This window comes from Oryza brachyantha, chromosome 4 (genome assembly GCF_000231095.2).
Source record: "Oryza brachyantha chromosome 4, ObraRS2, whole genome shotgun sequence".
Taxonomy (NCBI): Eukaryota; Viridiplantae; Streptophyta; class Magnoliopsida; order Poales; family Poaceae; genus Oryza; species Oryza brachyantha.
Window position 1 is genome coordinate 19,155,088 of NC_023166.2, and position 17,781 is coordinate 19,172,868.

Consider the following 17,781-nt stretch of genomic DNA (forward strand, 5'->3'; position numbering starts at 1 on the left):
TGGTCCATGAATGCCAATGGACGATGCAGATCTGGGGCAAATGACAATCGGACAATTAACACCCATCTCCATGTAGACTGTAGAGAAGGGAAATTTCGAACGAAACGGAGGTCGCTCTCTCTCTTCTCCCGTCCTCTGACTTTCGTCCTTCTCGCTACCATCGCCCTATTAATAATCCTGGAATCCAAATTCGAAACCACCCGAATTCTTGTCCTCGGGACCTCGGCGAGTCGGAACCACGCGGAAGGACGAACGGAGACAGCTCCAAATCTTGAGATCGCAGGTATATCCATGGTACCAAGCTTCCTAAGCCTTCTTGTGAGCGATGTTGGAGGTTTCTTGCATCTTGGCCAATGCATTTTGAGTTTTGATGTTTTTGCTACTGATCGGAATTCCATCTCGTTTGTTGCCCCAAGATTCTATTTTTCTCCCCCCGCTAGATCCGTATTATGTGATTATTTGGGTGATGGTATTATGGGTCCAAGAAACGCGGTTCCTCGCGGTGATTTGGGGATCTAAAATTTGCTTCTTTGGTTTCGGTCTATGGATGTTGTGTCTCCATGGTGCATGCCACGACGCTTACTGCAGACAGCACTAGGCATTTTCGTTTATGGGAGCTGTGAAGATTGCCTTTTTTTTTAAAAAAAAAGGATGAACTGTGAAGCTTATAGCATTGTTTTCTGATACCAAGAGAAACTGCTGCATTGTGATGTGTAGATTTTACCTTTTCTCCGTCTCTTTTAGTACAATTATTATAACTAAAGTCTAAAGATGCTTCACTTGGCGTCCGTATCTACGTTATTTATTTCGAAAGGCGATGCTTTTTTGTGAGCATTGCCGTCTCTTTTTTTCTTTTTGGGTTTGCTGCAACTCCTTCCGTTAATTTAATGAGTACTATATGTTTTATGTGAACATTGTCATCGGTGACATACATTACAAAGCCAACTGCCAAAATAATGGACTGCAAGAGGGCAATGGCAATTGAAATGACGTAGCCAAGGGATGCAGTCAAATTGCGAGAATATCATATACTAGAAGCAATTTTTACTTCCATTCTTTGTGGTGCTGATGTTGCGGCACACTGTTTTGCGGACTTTTCCGTTCTTACCTTAATTTATGCCTGACAAGATTGTTAGCAAATAATTATGAGAATTGTGAACTTTTAGTTACAATGCCACTTGCACCTTTCGTTGGAGAATCTGATTGTTCCAATTAAGCAATGGGATGGCCAGTAGTAAAATTTAGTTTCCAGTCCCACTCCACATCATAAAATTTTCTACTTACCCATCATCATTTCTAGAACAATAGTGGAAAGTGGAAAAGGGGTTCTGTGAATATAAACATATAATGTATAACCCCTTTTCTCACATAACAATGCATTTGCAGGATGGATGGACATACAAATGGCTCTAATGGTTCCTGCTCTAAGCCATGTGTAGAACTAGCAGACTACTACATCCCGGACTACATTCTGAAGCCGGACTCTGGTCACAGTATCATTGATCAGGCACCGTGTTGCCCTGTGGTAGTCTTCATCAACTCCAGAAGTGGTGGCCAACTCGGAAGCAGTTTGATCAAAACCTACCGTCAGCTTCTTAATGAATCGCAGGTAACTACCATAGTAGTTTGGGAAGCTGAAATGCTGAAAATATTCTGCTGAGCCATAATAGCATTTTGAGCAATTTTACAGTCCTTGAGAAGGTACCATGAGGTACCACTTTATATCGTGGTCTCATATTTTCAGCATTTCTTTTCACAGGTTTTTGATCTCTCAGAAGAGGCTCCTGATAAGGTGCTGCGAAGACTGTATTGCAACTTTGAGAAGCTCAAGTCTAATGGCGACAATTTGGCTTTTCAAATTCAGAGCAACCTAAGACTGATTGTGAGTAGCCTAAGTAAAAAATATATATACATAAAGAATGATCCTTTTGCTTTTGGATATGTCCCCTTACCTATGGAGCTTTGAAATAGGTCGCTGGTGGCGATGGCACAGCAAGTTGGCTGCTTGGTGTAGTTAGTGACCTTAAGCTTTCTCACCCACCTCCTGTTGCTACTGTGCCTCTGGGAACTGGAAACAACCTTCCATTCTCATTTGGATGGGTATGTTTTCCAACACATATATTATCTTCATGTGTGATAGGCACCACCTTTTATGCACTTCATGGTTGCTGCGATTATATATGAAATATTTTCCTTGTTGGGTTGTTTGACAACATAAAAAAGCGTAGCATTAAGAAATATACATATTTTTAATAAATAGTGATCAAATCATGATTGATACCTAAATTTTATAACTTATTTACTGTGAGCTGTGAAAGGTGCATGGCTTTTCATTCTAAAGTAGAAGATTACCGAATCTGAGATTTTCTTTTTAGTTTCATGCTAACGTGATCTCTGAATCTGCCCTGATATTTAGTTTTATACACTATTAAATTTAATTTGACTGCAGGGGAAGAAAAATCCATTCACTGACCAAGAGGCAGTGAAATCATTTCTTGGACAAGTAAAAAAGGCAAGAGAAATGAATATTGATAGGTAATTTCTCCCACAAACAATGTTATATTTGTTTCTGTTTTCTCTGCCATGCTTGTGAAAAGTAGAAGCCCTACCCAGTGTATAATTCACTGCAACAGTTCTTTCATATGTCTTGTGCAGCAGTCACTTTTTGTTTTTAAACACGAGTAAAATGTGCCCTTATATATTCTGCATATGAAAGAAAACACTCATTTGGATGTAACTTTTTTAGTTGGCATATCATCATGAGGATGCTGGCTCCAAAGGAAGGTCCATGTGATCCTATTGCTCCATTAGATCTGCCTCACTCATTGCATGCATTTCACCGTGTATCACGAAGTGATTCACTCAATATGGTAAGACTATTCTCTGGGTACTGTTTTTACTTGATTCTTTCTATATTACTGAAGTACTTGTAGACATGGACTTTCACTATGTGTGTGTGTGTGTGTGATATTATTTACATGTTTTTTGTTCAGGACGGCTACGACACATACCGTGGAGGATTTTGGAATTACTTTAGTATGGGTAAGGGGCTAAGAACTTGTCTGGTAACCCCTTTTTTTATTTTTGTGAAAGCCGCACATTTTTTTTTCTTTTGGGGGTTTATGCTGCTTCTTGCAATAGCAGAACATTTTATCAGGACTTGTCAACACTGTTATTATAGGCAACATGTTTAGTATCTTTTAAGCATATCATGGTTAATAAGACAAGGAATTAAAAACATGGTCACCATGACTTTGCATATTACAGGGATGGACGCACAAGTGTCTTATGAATTTCACTCTGAGAGGAAGAGAAACCCCGAGAAGTTCAAGAACCAGCTAACAAATCAGGTTCTTTTCTCGTTTCTTCTGGGGCAACTCGTGTGGTGCATTTGTTTTTGTTTATGCTTAGTGTCACAATGCATTTCATTCATGCAGAGTACATACGCTAAGCTTGGACTTAAACAAGGATGGTTTGCTGCTTCACTGACTCACCCATCCTCAAGGTAGCCTATCACTAATGCAACCATGATGCTCCTGATATTGATGAAATTCTCTTCATTTGTTGGTTTTAGCATTTGAAGTATCATGGTAACTGTTATATGCCTTATGCATTGGATATGTATTGACGGTAGAGCTCCCATTTTCAGGAACATTGCTCAACTTGCAAAGGTGCGGATCATGAAAAGACCTGGTGGCCAGTGGGAAGACCTTAAGATACCTCGCAGGTAAACCCTTGTTGCCTTTGCTGTCCATTTGTATATGCAGATTCCATTTTGCTACATTTGAAGTGCCTGATTCTTCCTAATGACCAACCCCGTTTGTAACTTCCAAATTTCTTCTACGCATTTACTGTTATCATCACCAGTTCACCACAAGAGAATAGAGCTATGAAAATCAACATATATTTCCTCTCTTGTTTCAGCATTCGATCGATCGTCTGCCTCAATTTGCCAAGCTTTTCGGGAGGACTGAATCCTTGGGGAACACCCGGCACGAGGAAAGCACAAGACGTAAGTTTCCCCCCTTGATTCTTGAAAGTTGAAACCAGTAGGAGACTTGCCTCGTCTGTTGTCGTTTACTCGATACTATCACTTGCCACGGGCAGCGATTTACTCCTAAAAGTTTTCATGGCAATTTGCAGAGAGACCTGACCGCACCTTTCGTTGATGATGGCCTCATTGAGGTTGTCGGCTTTCGCGATGCCTGGCATGGTCTCGTCTTGCTTGCCCCTAATGGCCATGGAACTCGTCTCGCACAGGTGATTCACCTCTTCTTTCTCCATCTCCTGAAGTCCCCTAAAAGGCTACACTTTCAGCATTGCTGATGCAGATGACACATTTCATTCGTCAGGCCCATAGAATCCGTTTCGAGTTCCACAAGGGAGCAGCCGAGCACACGTTCATGAGGATCGACGGGGAGCCATGGAAGCAGCCTCTTCCCAAGGACGACGACACCGTGGTCGTCGAGATCTCCCACCTCCGTCAGGTCACCATGCTCGCCTGTGACCCGTGCAAATCCGAGAGCGTCAACGACCCGTCGTCACCGATGTGCCGCAGCAACCACGAAGACGACGACCGCAACAGCTTGGAGGACGAAGACGAGTGGGAGGAGGGAAGGAAGAAGTTTGGAGCAGCCGATACGTTCAAGTTTCCTGACGAGGTTGACATTGCTCATCTTAGCTGAGTTATCAGTACATCCTCTGCGTCCTGCGCCTTGTTCATGTGATTCAGAGTTCAGATTTCAGAATGTTCGCTACTTCTGTTAGCGATACTGCTTTTTTGTTGTGTAATTCTTAAGGTTAGCCATCAGCCATGTGTAGATCGATCGGCTGTATTCATCAACTACAAATTTTTCCAAGTAAATGTCATATTCTGATGCAATGCAATTGTTCTATTCCAGAAAATTATGTCTGACAGACTCCTTGTCCTGAACCCTCTGTGTAGTCTTGCTGCTGTAAACTCCACCCTCCATTTCATATTATAATTCAGTTCAAGTTTGTTCAAAATCAAACATCTTCAAGTTTAACCAATATACAACACTAAATTAGTTTCATAAAATACATCATTAAATATATTTTTATAGCCCATTATTTTGTGTCGTAAATATTGTTATTTCTTATAAACTTAGTTAAACTTAAATATGTTTGATTTGTAACAAAGCTAAGGTCCTCTTCGGATTGGAGGAATTTCACAGAAATTTTGGAGGAATTAAATTGTTTTCTTTGAAATTTCTATAAAATTAGTATACGTGTTTTTAGCGATATAAAAATAATACTGAAAAATAAACTACGATAGAAAAACCTCAAAATCTACTTCAAATTTAAGGTTAAAAATTCAAAGTTTAGCTTATAAAAATAATCAGAAACGAAAAGATTAGGCTGAAAATTTTCTTTGTTCCGCATTCCAATTATATACATTCACAAAATTAATCTAAATAAAGTTAAAAAGTCTTACATTCTTCTTGTTTGGCTTTTTATTGAAGAAAACCAAACAACATATTTACAAACGAAAAGTAAGTGTTTTTGGATCTAAAAGCCAATGGTGAAAAATAAATAATGATAAAAAACATTTTAAAATTAACTCTAATTTAATGAAAATTTATATGTTTGTTTATAAGCACGAATAAACCAAAAGGACAAGTACATTGCTATATAAAATGGAGTGGGTATTCAGTACTAAATATCTTCTACAGTCAGTAACATCTTTCTCTGGTAGTAATAAAAGAATTAATGAGCGCGTACCGGACAGCACGGAGGGATAACGATCGGTAACGCGCCAAACGGCGCCTCGCTTCTAGACTATTCTCGTCTCCTTCCGCGGAGTTTAACGCCAACGCCCGCCGTTTCGTCGTCATCAGATAACTATTCGTTTATTCCACGGCAGCGAAAGCGAAAACCCGTGTGCCGCTTAGCGGCTTAGCGCGCGTCGCGCCCACCGGAAGCCGAGAGCTTCCCGGCGGCCATCGCCTTCCTCTCCTCGCTGTATATAACGCCCCCGCCTCCTCCTCCCCTACGTCAAAACCGCAAGCCAAGCAAGGAGAGAAAGCGAGGAAGCCAGTTGCGTGGAAGCGATCGATGAGCCTGAGGTACATGAGCCGTGTGGGCGCGCGCGCGGCGCAGGCCGTGCGGGAGGGCGCCGGCAGGTCGGTGAAGGACAAGGCGCAGTCGGCGGCGACGTCGTCGTCGTCGGGAGCGGCGAGGAGCGGCGGCGGCGGCGGCGGCAGGGCCCCCGCCGCGGGGGCGGTGGAGAAGGGCAGGGTGAGCGCCGCGGCGGCGCGGAGGGCGGAGGAGGAGAAGCGGCGGAGGGCGGAGCAGTCGCTGCGCACCGTCATGTTCCTCTCCGTCTGGGGGCCCAACACCTGATGGTGATTAGTACTGGTGTTAGATGTGTGTAGGCTTAGTAATTCATACGGTTTGAAAGGTTCTCTGCGTCTGTGAAAAAAAATCTCCAAGAGATGTGAATGAAGATGTAATTACAGATGTGAATCATCATCTATGGATACGGAATATATACTGTCTATTCTTGGATCTCGGTTGTGTTAATACTTTTTCTCTTTCTTGTTAATACTGTCTGCAGTTGTAAATAGTTTGTTTTTGGAGAAAAGTCTGTAAATGCTTTCTGCAGTGATTTTCTGAAGATAACGGTGCAGAAAATCACTGCAAGAAAAGTCTGTAAATGCTTTCTACAAGTACTGTGTTTTTCCTGTTTTCTTCCAGTGAGTACTGAATCTGCCTTGACATTTTGGACTTGAAATTGCAGTATGCTGCATGTACCCTTTCGTCCTTCTGTATGTTCTGCAAGAAAAAAGAGATTTTGGCCGGTAGTGGATGCTGCAACGTTTCACCAAATCCGAGCAAAAAGAGCATGTTGGCTCCGTAGAGCATTAGGGTATGAAGAGAAATCCGAAATAGAGACATGTACGTATTCGTAAGTTCAGCAAATGAAATTGTCTGAACAAAAATTCAGAAGAGGAGCGGTACTTCATAGCATCTTGTAGAAAGCAGAATACAATACCCTCAAAGTTTCACAGATTCTCCCATCTTACAAAAGGAAACGAACACAACCATAAAGCACAAATCACACTAGTCACTCTGCTGAACTGATGTCACAGCACTACCGAGTCTACGACAGAATCAGCACGGCTAACTGGGTCCCCAGCACACGAGCTGCATCACGTTCTCCGATTTCTCCCTGCGCCGCCGCCTCATCCTCTCCGCCACGGCCGCCTTCTCCGCCGGCTCGCCCACGCCACCGGAGAGCCGCCTGGCCTGCTGCCGCTGAGCCGCGCCTGGCGCCGCCGATGGCTTCGCAGCGGCAGCCGCCGGCGCCGGCTTGGGCACCGCAGGCGCCGGCTGCCTCGCGGCCCTCATGGCCTGCGCCGCCGCTCTCAGCAACACCCTCAGGCTCATCGATCGCTCGCTCGCTCGCTCACTCGAAGATTGGATTTTTATTTACCACCTCTGAAAGCTTCTTGCTCGTGGACAGTTCCATGCTGTCGAAGCATATATATACAGGGACAGCATAGTGATGCTGGGTCCTGTTCCAAAACCATCAATTTTGATCCTCTGGATTGACGGCTATTCACTGCACCTGCTCCTGTCCGTGTTTTTCTTTTCCGGTGTGCGCCAGTATGTGGGATGTGTTGTGCGCTGTCGTCACTGTGAGAAGTGGTATTCCATCGACTGAATTTTCAGTTGCAATTTGTGGCCTGAGGACAAAAGGAAATGGTAACTGAATCCAAGCAAAGCAGGAAAAGCGCGATGTATCGGAGGAGGCGTAGCACACAGAGGGCGTGAGGGATCTGGATTCTGAATTCTGAAGAAATGGGGATGGATGGAGACATTTTCAGTATTATCATGTACTTTTTGGAGGTGTTAGCGTAAAGCGTCGTGCTTGAGACTACTTCCCTATTTCCACTTGCAGAGTTGCAGGCAGCAGCACACAGGTATTCGAATCTGGTGGGTGGGTGACTGGGTTCGATGGCGACATTTTTCTCTTGGGTATTTTGTTGGTTTCAGGATCCATCTTGTGGTAGAGAAAAGTCGCAGAGTTGGATTAGAACAAATTAATTAAACCTGTGCACAGTACTACTGAACAGTTAAGGGATATACCTCAATTATCTATCCTACCAAACCACCAAAGCAAGGAAAGGATCACTCCGGAAAACAAGTGAGCAATGGCCATCAGGAGGTGTCCTTTTCTGCCTGAAGAATGAGCCTTTTCCTCGTCATACTGGCTGACTGATGACTCATCTGAAGACGTTAGTTCACCCGACACTGCAGGAATTCTTTGGTCTGCTACTAATCTGACGGATGCCTGGAGGATGGGAGGAAACCGATTTTTCAGACTCTGAGCTTCTTCCAGATGCATGAAAGCATCTTCTGTAAGGGCAAACACAGATGATGGGAGGACGCAATTGTGCAAAACCAAAGCTCTTGATTAGTTGCCGTATGATACATATATATATGATATATATACATCTTGGTGCAAAACTCGTCTGCATATACAAGCAGTTGCAATTTGCAAGCATCAAAACCAATCTAGCCATCTAAGACGATCCTAATCTGATCAAGCTGGGTTAATTGTTTGGACCCCAGTTGCTGAGGTACATGACCGTCCTCAGCTCCTCCTCCTGCTGCTTGGCTTTCCTCCTCGCCGCCGCCGTCGCCGCCGCGGCAGGCTGCAGCCCGCGCGGGCCGCCGCCGCTCTTGGTGGCGCCGCTCCCGGCGGCCTGCTGCCTGGCGCGCTGCTGGACCGTCCGGAACGCGTAGTTCCACCGGCAAAGCCCGGCCTGGTCCTTGAGCGCCTCCACCGTGCCCACGCTCATCGCCGCCGCCCACGACGACGCCTTCGCCTTCCCGCCGCCGCTCGCCATCTGCCTAGTACGGTTCTGTAGTACGTGTGTCTCAGAGAGGGAGAGAGAGAGAGGATCAGAGGAAGAGAGAGCTCGGTGCGTTTCGGTGATGGCGTGCTTGGCTGTGCTGTCTTTCTGCCGGGACGGTGGTGGCGGAGGCGGGTGGTTTTATAGGGGAGAGATGCATGATTGAGTGAGGGGTGGCGTCGCGGCCGGCTACTACGAGCGTTGGCGCGGTTTTGGAGTCGTGCGGGGCGAATCGGTGGGGGGCTCCGAGCAAACCGGGTGCAGATTGCGCGGCTCTGGTTGGCCGCGCGAGAGGTTTGCGCTTGCGGCGTGTGTTGGTTGTGGTGTCAGTGTGCGCGAGGCGCGAGCTAGCTGGCCACTTGCGGTGACGTCGCCGATGGGGGCCTGGTGGTCTCGTCTCCGCTTGCCGTGTCCGGCTGAAATTCTGGCGCCCAAGCCCAACGGGGCCAGGGCGTCCGGTGTGCCTCAGTAATGTACTGGACTGTTGTACGGACTACGGAGTGCAGTCCAATACTATGGTCTAAGTAGTGAATTATATGGTCCATCCTATATTATAAAGATTTTATTTAAATTTACCTATTAATTAATAACTATATTTTATATATACTTAAATTTATCAGCATCTATATAAATTTAGAAACACACAACATTTTATATATGAAAGAAATATAGTGCTCACTTTTGTTCGAGAGAAATGAGGTATTTTTCTCTCTACTCTAAAATATAAATATGTCTAGGTCGTGTGACAAATAGTAAGGTTAAACTAACCTATTCTATTTTACTTATTTTAGTGGTTAAAATTTCAATTTTGAATTACTGAGATTTTCTTTGGGATCATCTAATTGGTTGAAGTTTTTGAATAATGGAATCCATACCAATAAGAGCGTTAAGCTTATACTCCCTCCGTGTCAGAACGTATAAGACTGTCTAGCCTTTTCTAGATTCATATAGATGCTGCTGAATATACATTTATCGATTGATGAATTTGGGTAAGGCTAGAAAATCTTATAATACAAGGGAGTACTATGTTGTAAAATTTGAATTTTTTACCTTAAATTTTGAGTTGATTTTGGATTTTTTCATCGAAATTTATTTTTCATTATTGATTTTTAAATCGCTAAGTATAAATAAATATATAACTTTTATTCTTAAATTATTTTTTAGTTATAAATATGTCGTTTGTCTTTTTCATAAAACACCCAAACAATCACTCCTAATTGTACATTGTACAAACATTTTACATTTTTCATTTTGCTTATGCTAATAAGTCAAAGTTTAAATTTTTAACCTTAAATTTAGAAGATTTGCTCCGGTCTATGCGTTGTTAGATCTAACGATCAGAAACGATTTGGTATCACGAGATACCGGTATCTCGAGTTACTTTTTGTTGGACTGTAAAATTACTCTAAATTTAGAGTTGATTTTAATGTTTTTACCTTATTTCATTTTTAACCTTGTCTTTTAATTAAATCTCTAAGAATGCATATATAATGATTTTATTCATAAATTATTTCATTTGTAAATATATCATTTACATAAAAGAAAGCCAAACCATCCCTAGTCTGAAGCAACTGCCGACTCTTGTTTCCTTCTCTCTAGTTTCTACTCTCTATCCTCTCAAATCTCTATGCAGGTACACTTCAATTTTAAAGAAGCAAGTAATGCTGGTTACATCCATGTATGTACTACTGCCTCCCTTGCAGCACACAGGATGATAAGGATCTGCCAAAGTGCCAATTTAATACGGAATACTAAATCTAATCCGATCAAAGTAATACTAATTTGACGCCTGAGACATCATGCAATCTTCTTGCCTTCTTGGTGCGCAATAAACTAACGATCGTTTTCTTTCCAGGCACTGACTCACATCACATGCGTTAGGTGAGGATTGTTAACAAATTACCACATGTTCTTCCGGTGACGGTGAACGCGGAGTTATGGGAGGCCGGGGTAAGGAAACCCAGCGGCTGGAGGGCATGGTTTCCAGGATACCAGGTGCTGAATACTGCTGCATCTCTCAGCGTTTTTTTGCTGTTGGTGCTGAGTCGACTATGTGAATATGCAGACAAATTAACACACCGCTAGAATACACCTGCCCTGTTGCTTGATTACTTCAGAAGAACTTAGTGGCATTTTGACAAGAATATTGTAGGATTTAAATTGTATGGAAAATTTTATAATACGACTCTTTGAAACAAATTTCTCATTTGAAATGACTTAATTCGTAAGGGTTTTAGAGGAAATTTGACATGATATCTTTTTTTTTAGCAAATGGTGTCCGGTTTTAGAAAATTTTAGTGGAACTTTTCCTCAAGTGTTCGTGTGTCCTAAATAGCTTATGGGTTCAGTTACAACGTTTCTCGTAAGCAAGCTTTCAAACTATAAACAGTGTTTCGTGTAAAAATACATTTTTATCTAGAAGTTGCTTTAGAAATCCAATTTTTAAGTTTACAATAGTTAATAATTTATTAAGCATACACGGATGATATTATTTGTTTTGCGTGCTAGAAAAAAGCTTTAGCCGACAGCCGTTTTGAGCACTGTCGAAACATTGTCTCCATTTCTTATTAAATTCATGGTTTTTATTTTCTCGTCCTTCATTGAAATAGAAATGGCTATTTCTGTATTTTCTCATGTGTATATAATCATCTGCACTGAGGATATCTGTCACTCGACACATTGTTCTCGACGATTACAATTAGAAATGCAAAACATGAGGCAAAGAGGCAGGTGTACGTACTCAAGTAACAGAATTTTTCATCATCATCGTGGTGGTATATTACAATCAGCTGGGAGCAACCGGCCAATTACGTCTCCGGCCATGGTTGCTAATTAACCCCAGTAGAGAAGATCCATCGCTCCGATCGAGCTACTACTACACTGATGGCCTAGCTAATTGGGACCCCAGCAGCTGAGGTACATGACCGTCCTCAGCCCCTCCTCGGCCTTCTCCGCTCGCCTCCGCTCCGCCGCCGCCGCCGCCGAAGAAGGCAGCTTCTTGGCCTGCGAGGCGCCGGCGCGCGCGTTGGCCTTGGCGGCGCGGTGGATGGACCGCAGCGCGTAGTTCCAGCGGCAGAGCCCCGCCTGGTCCTTGAGCGCCTCCACCGCGCCCACGCTCATCGCCACCATCCACGACGCCTTCGCTGCACCCGCCATTGACGACACCGATCGCTGGTGGTGTACTACCGATCTGTGAAGCCTTCTTCGCTTTGCAGTGAGCTGAATTGATGCTGTGTTGGATTGAGGAGAGGGTCGAGGGGGTGGAGCCGGGGCTTTATACCGAGAGGGGCGGGGCGAAACAGGAGGCGCGCGCGCGTTGGTTTTTCCCGGGATACCGGCGGTTCCACCGCGGCACTCGTCGCTTTCCGCTCGGGTTGGTGGCTCGCTCGGCCAGGGGTATCACACGCGCGGCGCCCACCACGTCTCGTCCAGCTAAGCGAGAACCCGCCGGGCCTAGGAGGGGAGGAGGTGCTTTTGCTGCGTGCGGCTGGGCCATGCCATGCGTGCAGTGATAGGATAGGATTGAACGAGTAGGACTGTACGAGTGGCCGAGTGGGTGAGAAGGATGCGTGCCACTTGCAGGTGGGTCCCACGAAAGCAGTGGCTAGTCCTAAAACGAGGCGGGTTTACCGGGGTGGACGAGTTTGTCAGTTGAGAACTTTTTTTTTTCATTTCATTTCGTATATGAACAACTTAATTTTTCGGTTTAAGCGCATAGGTTAACATCATTGTCTTTTTCGTTTATTATTGTGTTTATAAGCTAAATTTTGATTTTTTAACTTAAATTTAAAATTGATTTTATAGTTTTCATCGTAGTTTACTTTTTATTATTAGTTTTTAAAATCATTAAGAACCTATATATAAAATTTAATTTATAGATTATTTTTTATAAATATACCTTTTGATAATCACCCCGCTAAGGTCTGCCGATTTATCTTTTGCTAGTCTAGTAGTGCTGCTAATTTAAGCCTGGGTCGTTTTTGAAGGCTGTAATTTTTTGCGAGTGATTGTAATATTGTATCCCTTTCGTGCACTCACTCGGTGCTGCAAACTGTTAACCGCTGGGTCGAATTGGGATGCGTGTTGAGGTGTTTTGCTGGTGAGTGGTGACTGTGAGAGCGGAGTTATGGGAGGTGGCATGGAAAACCAGAGGCTCGAGGACATGGTTTTCCAATATACCGGGTGCGAGACTGCCAGTGCGCGAACAGAGACAACAGCACTGGAGGACATATGTCACTCAATCAGTGTCATGGTCCGGGACTCTCCTGTCCTGTCTCCTCCAGCCTCCAACCCTCCGTAGCTCCAGGCTGTATACTCCAGCCTCCAACCCTATAGTTCATGCTTGCGGCAAGGACGTTTGACGTTTAGAGTATTTATTATAAATTTTAAACGCAGAATATTTATACCACTAATGATATAAATAAGAGCAAATTCGTCGATAAACTTTTAAGTCTAATAATTCGTGCGATAAATTTTTAAGTCTAATTAATCTATAATTAACTTATATTTACAGTAATATCATATAAGCTAATTAATTAGACTCAATAGATTCGTTTCTAAATTAATCTAAGATTATAGATGGGTTTTATTAATAATCTACGTTTAATATTACCATAAGTGTCTAAACATCCGCCGATTTAATAGGGACTAACCACCCAACACCACCTTATACATGATTAACTGCGTCAAAGAACTTGTCATCTAATCAATTTTATTTGCCTTCGATATTCAGTATATATCCACTTGGATTTGGATATAGAGATGGATAGAAATAACCATCTCCAACAAAAATAAAAAAAATGCCTTCAATAATCTTTTCTTAGCACTCTCTCGTTATATTTCTGACAACTTTGGTGTTGATCGCTTGAAAGCACCCATATCCCCAAGCTAACATAGTAACATGAATGATGAATTTCAGAAATGCAAATGGATCTATGAGACAGACAAATATACTCAAGTAACAGAAGTTATCATCATCATCATCATCATCGAGGTATTTTACAATCAGGAGGCAACCGGCCGAGTTCTCAGGCCATGGCTGCTGCCGCATACTCCTAAGCTAATACTCCCAACATCGAGCAGCAACATACACTAATTGGGACCCCAGCAGCTGAGGTACATGACCGTCCTCAGCCCCTCCTCGGCGTTCTCCGCTCTCCTCCGCTCCGCCACCGCCGCCGCGGGCAGCTTCTTGCCCTGCGATGCTCCGCCGGCGTTGGCCTTGGCGGCGCGGTGGATGGACCGCAGCGCGTAGTTCCAGCGGCAGAGCCCGCCCTGGTCCTTGAGCGCCTCCACCGCGCCCACGCTCATCGCCACCATCCACGACGCCTTCGCTGCACCCGCCATTGGGCTTGAGATTGAGAATTGGATCAAACTCGATCCGTAGCTTGGTTTTTCTTGTAGCAGTGAGTACTGAGACTGGACAACTGATGCTGTGTAGCCTGTGTTGATGAAGAACGGGAGGGAGAGGGGGCCTGATTATATAGAGGAGGGGTGGAAGGGAGGACGGGTTGGGCGAAACAGGAGGCGCCGCGCGTTGGTTTCCCGGGATACCGGGTGCTTGTTTACGCCGGAATTCGCTTCCGTCCAGGCTCGGTGGCCCCCGTGGCGATGCAGCCCACCTCATCCCGAGTTGTCTTTGTTCGAGGTATGGAAGCTGGTTGTCTGTTGCGAGGAGCCCACCTCCACATGGGCAGTGTAACCGACAAGGACGCGTGTCGCTGCAGATGCCACGCAGGGTTGGTCCCGTATGGGCCGAATCATTTGGTTTACGAATCTTATAGCCCGATCAAATGGTAAACGGTGTCTATAGCTAGATCTATTGCTCTATCTTTTGGGTTGGTTGATCCGTCGCTGCATTAATTAAGTATTTCATCACACGGTATATAATGGTAGAATAGCGTATGATATATCAAGTGTTAAGAGACTTCTTTGTTAAATACTTTTGTAAAAAGTATTTAGCCAGACGGAAATTATGTGTGTGGAAAAAAAAGGGAAGTAAACGTTTCTATGGGTACACAGCCTAATGCAGCATAAGAGTTGTAGTTGCACCTTTTTCTATATGAAGTAACGACCGTGCAGCCACTTTTAATTACTTACACAAAGATAAGACTTTTTTCTTATGTTTATAAACCTAAATTTATATTTTATTAATTTTATAGTTAATATTAACACACATAAAATGTTGTCCATAATTTTTTATTTAAAAATGTATCAATTGGCTTTTCTCATGTACTCCCTTCGTCCCAAAATAAACCAATCTTTCACCTTTTAGGAATAATGTTTGAAGTTTCGTCTTATTAAAAATACAATTAATATTTTTGTTTTTATTAGATAATAAACCATAAATAGTACTTTATGTGTGATTAATTTTTTCTAATTTTTTAGTTTTTTAAAAATAAGACGGATGATCAAATAATTTTTTAAATAAAACAGATGATCAAACTCTAAACACAGATGGTCAAAAGTTTAGCTTATTTTTGGGCAAAGGGAGTATAACCTTACGGAATCAGATGATCAGATTATGATTGCTGCACACTCTTTTTCATCAAGTTTCAAGCACACGGGCGCTGCGACCTGCAAGTGCAATCTTTCCTTGCCTTTCTGATCGAGCTGAGTGACAGCGGAGTTGTGGGAGGTTGCCGAGCAAGTGGGCAGGGCAAACCAGAGGCTGGAGCACATGGTTTTCCAAGATATCAGGTGCGGCACGCCTGCACCTGCACTGCATACTTCTCGTCTCAGCGTCTTGCGACCCCTGCGCTTTGTGCGCGATGACTTTGATCCAGTTCCTCCGAGTGAATATCGTTTAGACTAAACTGTATTTGTTGCATCAGATTAATTTGATCGACAAATTTTGGGAAGCAAGGGAACAGAAGGAAATGCTCACATAGGCTCTGAAAATAGATTGATGACACCTCATTTGTTGGCTCCGTCGTTCTATGCTTACTGATCGCAATTGAGCCGCCGGGATGGGTAATTAAGCAAACCAGAAAAAAGAATTAAACAGGTCTTCAATGGTGAAAGCAGGCGATGGAACCCGCGCTTTGACGGTAAGCCGAGGTGCCCCCCTGCCAGATAGTAGTATCATCCTACGAGCGCTAGCGTTCTTCTTTTTCTATGTTTATTTCCACCCTGCTGTTCTCCGCTCTTGTAAGTTACAGCACTTATAATACAAAGATAGAAAAAAAAATGACTGATCGTGATCCCATAGTCAATTCAGCATGGATGTGAATCAGTGAATATTTAATTCCGTAGCCACAGTGCAGGGTTCAGAATCGTCTCATTTCTGTCAGGACAAGCAAGTTCTTCCTGTTTAAGAACGAAATCAGGTACTACTACCAAGGAAGAACTTATCACGATCTCAAAGCATTAGGGCCATGACACAACAATTATACTCAAGTACCAGAAGCTTTCACCATTATCATCATCATCGTGGTATATACAATCAAGCAGGAACAGGCAACCGGCAAGTCTCAAGCCATGGTTACCACTTCCAAGCCCGACTCCTATAGCTAGCGAGTAGCGACCAAAGCTATGCTAATTTGTACCCCAGCAGCTGAGGTACATGACCGTCCTCAACCCCTCCTCGGCTCTCTCCGCCCTCCTCCACTCCGCCGCCGCCGCCGCAGAAGCAGGCATCTTCTTGGCCTGCGAGGCGCCGGCGCCGGCACCGGCGCGCGCGTTGGACTTGGCGGCTCGGTGGATCGATCTCATCGCGTAGTTCCAGCGGCAGAGGCCCGCCTGGTCCTTGAGCGCCTCCACGGCGCCCACGCTCATCGCCACCATCAACGACGCCTTCGCCGCACCCGCCATTGATCTCTTCTTAGCTTCTTGCTGTGACTGGACTGTGAATTCCGTTGATTTGCGATGGGCAGTGAACTGATTGGATTGGTGATTGATGCTGTGTTGATGAGCGGCAGCTAGGCCTGGCTTTATATATACTGGAGGGAGGTGGCCAGGTGGGGCGAAACAGGTGGGCGCGCGCGTTGGTTTTCCCAGATACCGGGTGCGTCTCGGCTCGGTGGTGGTGGCCCGCCTCGTCTCGTCTGGTCGGCTGCATCGCGGGCGCGGAAGCGGTTTGTGCCGTCCACCACCACCCGCGCGGACGGCGATAAGATGGGACGGAGGCAACAGGCAGCAACTTGAGTACGTGACGAGGACGACTCGAGTCCCCGTGCCGCTGGCAGCCAGATCCCACGCGGTGTACTGCAAGTCCGGGCGCAAAGTTCTTTTTTTGGCGCGTTTTTCACGCAGTCACGCTCCAGTAATCGCACGGCCGGCGCAGGGTGGATCTGTGGGATCTCCGGCTGCTGGAAAATGCAGCGTGTCATTCTCTGTGTGCTATCTGATTGATGTGAGCTGAGCTTGCTCGATTTCGGCCGTGTTCTTTTGCAAGCCAGCTAAGGCCTTGTTTAATTTGTAAAAATATCACATCAAATTTTTTGATACATATTTAAAGTATTAAACGTAATCTAATTATAAAATGAATTTCAGATTTTGCTTGAAAACCGTGACACGAATTTTTTGAGTCTAATTAATCTGTCACCAGCACATGTTGGTTACTGTAGCACTTATGGTTAATCATGTCCTAATTAGGTTCAAAAGATTCGTCTCACGATTTTCTCCATAACTGTGTAATTAGTTTTAATGTTCATGTATTTTTAATGCTTTATTTAGATGATGTTTTTTTTAAAAAATTTTGGAACTAAACAGGGCCTAACCCATATTCTCTTCTACTACGCACACTGCACACATGTTTTTCGAATTATTAAATGATTTATTTTTTATAAATATATTTTTATAAAAAGTTGTTTAAAAATCATATGAATCTATCTTTTAAGTTTTCTATAGCCAACAATTAATTAATCATATGCTAATCCATTACCGTGATTTTCGCACT

At 44.0% G+C, this 17,781-nt stretch overlaps 6 protein-coding genes across 6 annotated transcripts; 2 read left to right on the top strand and 4 right to left on the bottom strand.

Moving 5' to 3' along the window:
* Positions 1-120: 120 nt before the first annotated feature.
* On the top strand, positions 121-4,962 carry LOC102720228 (diacylglycerol kinase 5-like). The gene is made up of 13 exons (XM_006652813.3): positions 121-283; positions 1,387-1,609; positions 1,760-1,882; positions 1,972-2,100; positions 2,450-2,535; positions 2,747-2,870; positions 2,994-3,042; positions 3,268-3,350; positions 3,438-3,505; positions 3,650-3,727; positions 3,925-4,012; positions 4,144-4,260; positions 4,353-4,962. The coding sequence occupies exons 2-13, from the start codon at positions 1,388-1,390 to the stop codon at positions 4,683-4,685; spliced, it is 1,500 nt and encodes a 499-aa protein (XP_006652876.1). The 5' UTR covers positions 121-283; position 1,387; the 3' UTR covers positions 4,686-4,962.
* A 911-nt stretch (positions 4,963-5,873) lies between these two features.
* LOC102720513 lies at positions 5,874-6,528 on the top strand. Its single transcript, XM_040523381.1, has one exon. It carries the CDS (start codon positions 6,076-6,078, stop codon positions 6,361-6,363), a length of 288 nt encoding a protein of 95 aa, XP_040379315.1. The 5' UTR covers positions 5,874-6,075; the 3' UTR covers positions 6,364-6,528.
* Positions 6,529-8,417: 1,889 nt separating this feature from the next.
* LOC102720789 lies at positions 8,418-9,041 on the bottom strand. Its single transcript, XM_040523605.1, has one exon. The coding sequence runs from the start codon at positions 8,874-8,876 to the stop codon at positions 8,580-8,582; it is 297 nt and encodes a 98-aa protein (XP_040379539.1). The 5' UTR covers positions 8,877-9,041; the 3' UTR covers positions 8,418-8,579.
* A 2,577-nt stretch (positions 9,042-11,618) lies between these two features.
* LOC102721070 lies at positions 11,619-12,138 on the bottom strand. The gene has a single exon (XM_006652814.3). It carries the CDS (start codon positions 12,036-12,038, stop codon positions 11,775-11,777), a length of 264 nt encoding a protein of 87 aa, XP_006652877.1. The 5' UTR covers positions 12,039-12,138; the 3' UTR covers positions 11,619-11,774.
* Positions 12,139-13,830: 1,692 nt separating this feature from the next.
* LOC102721356 lies at positions 13,831-14,333 on the bottom strand. Its single transcript, XM_006652815.3, has one exon. The coding sequence runs from the start codon at positions 14,226-14,228 to the stop codon at positions 13,974-13,976; it is 255 nt and encodes an 84-aa protein (XP_006652878.2). The 5' UTR covers positions 14,229-14,333; the 3' UTR covers positions 13,831-13,973.
* A 1,729-nt stretch (positions 14,334-16,062) lies between these two features.
* Positions 16,063-16,806, bottom strand: LOC102721637. The gene has a single exon (XM_015836413.2). The coding sequence runs from the start codon at positions 16,692-16,694 to the stop codon at positions 16,419-16,421; it is 276 nt and encodes a 91-aa protein (XP_015691899.1). The 5' UTR covers positions 16,695-16,806; the 3' UTR covers positions 16,063-16,418.
* Between the last annotated feature and the right edge of the window lie 975 nt (positions 16,807-17,781).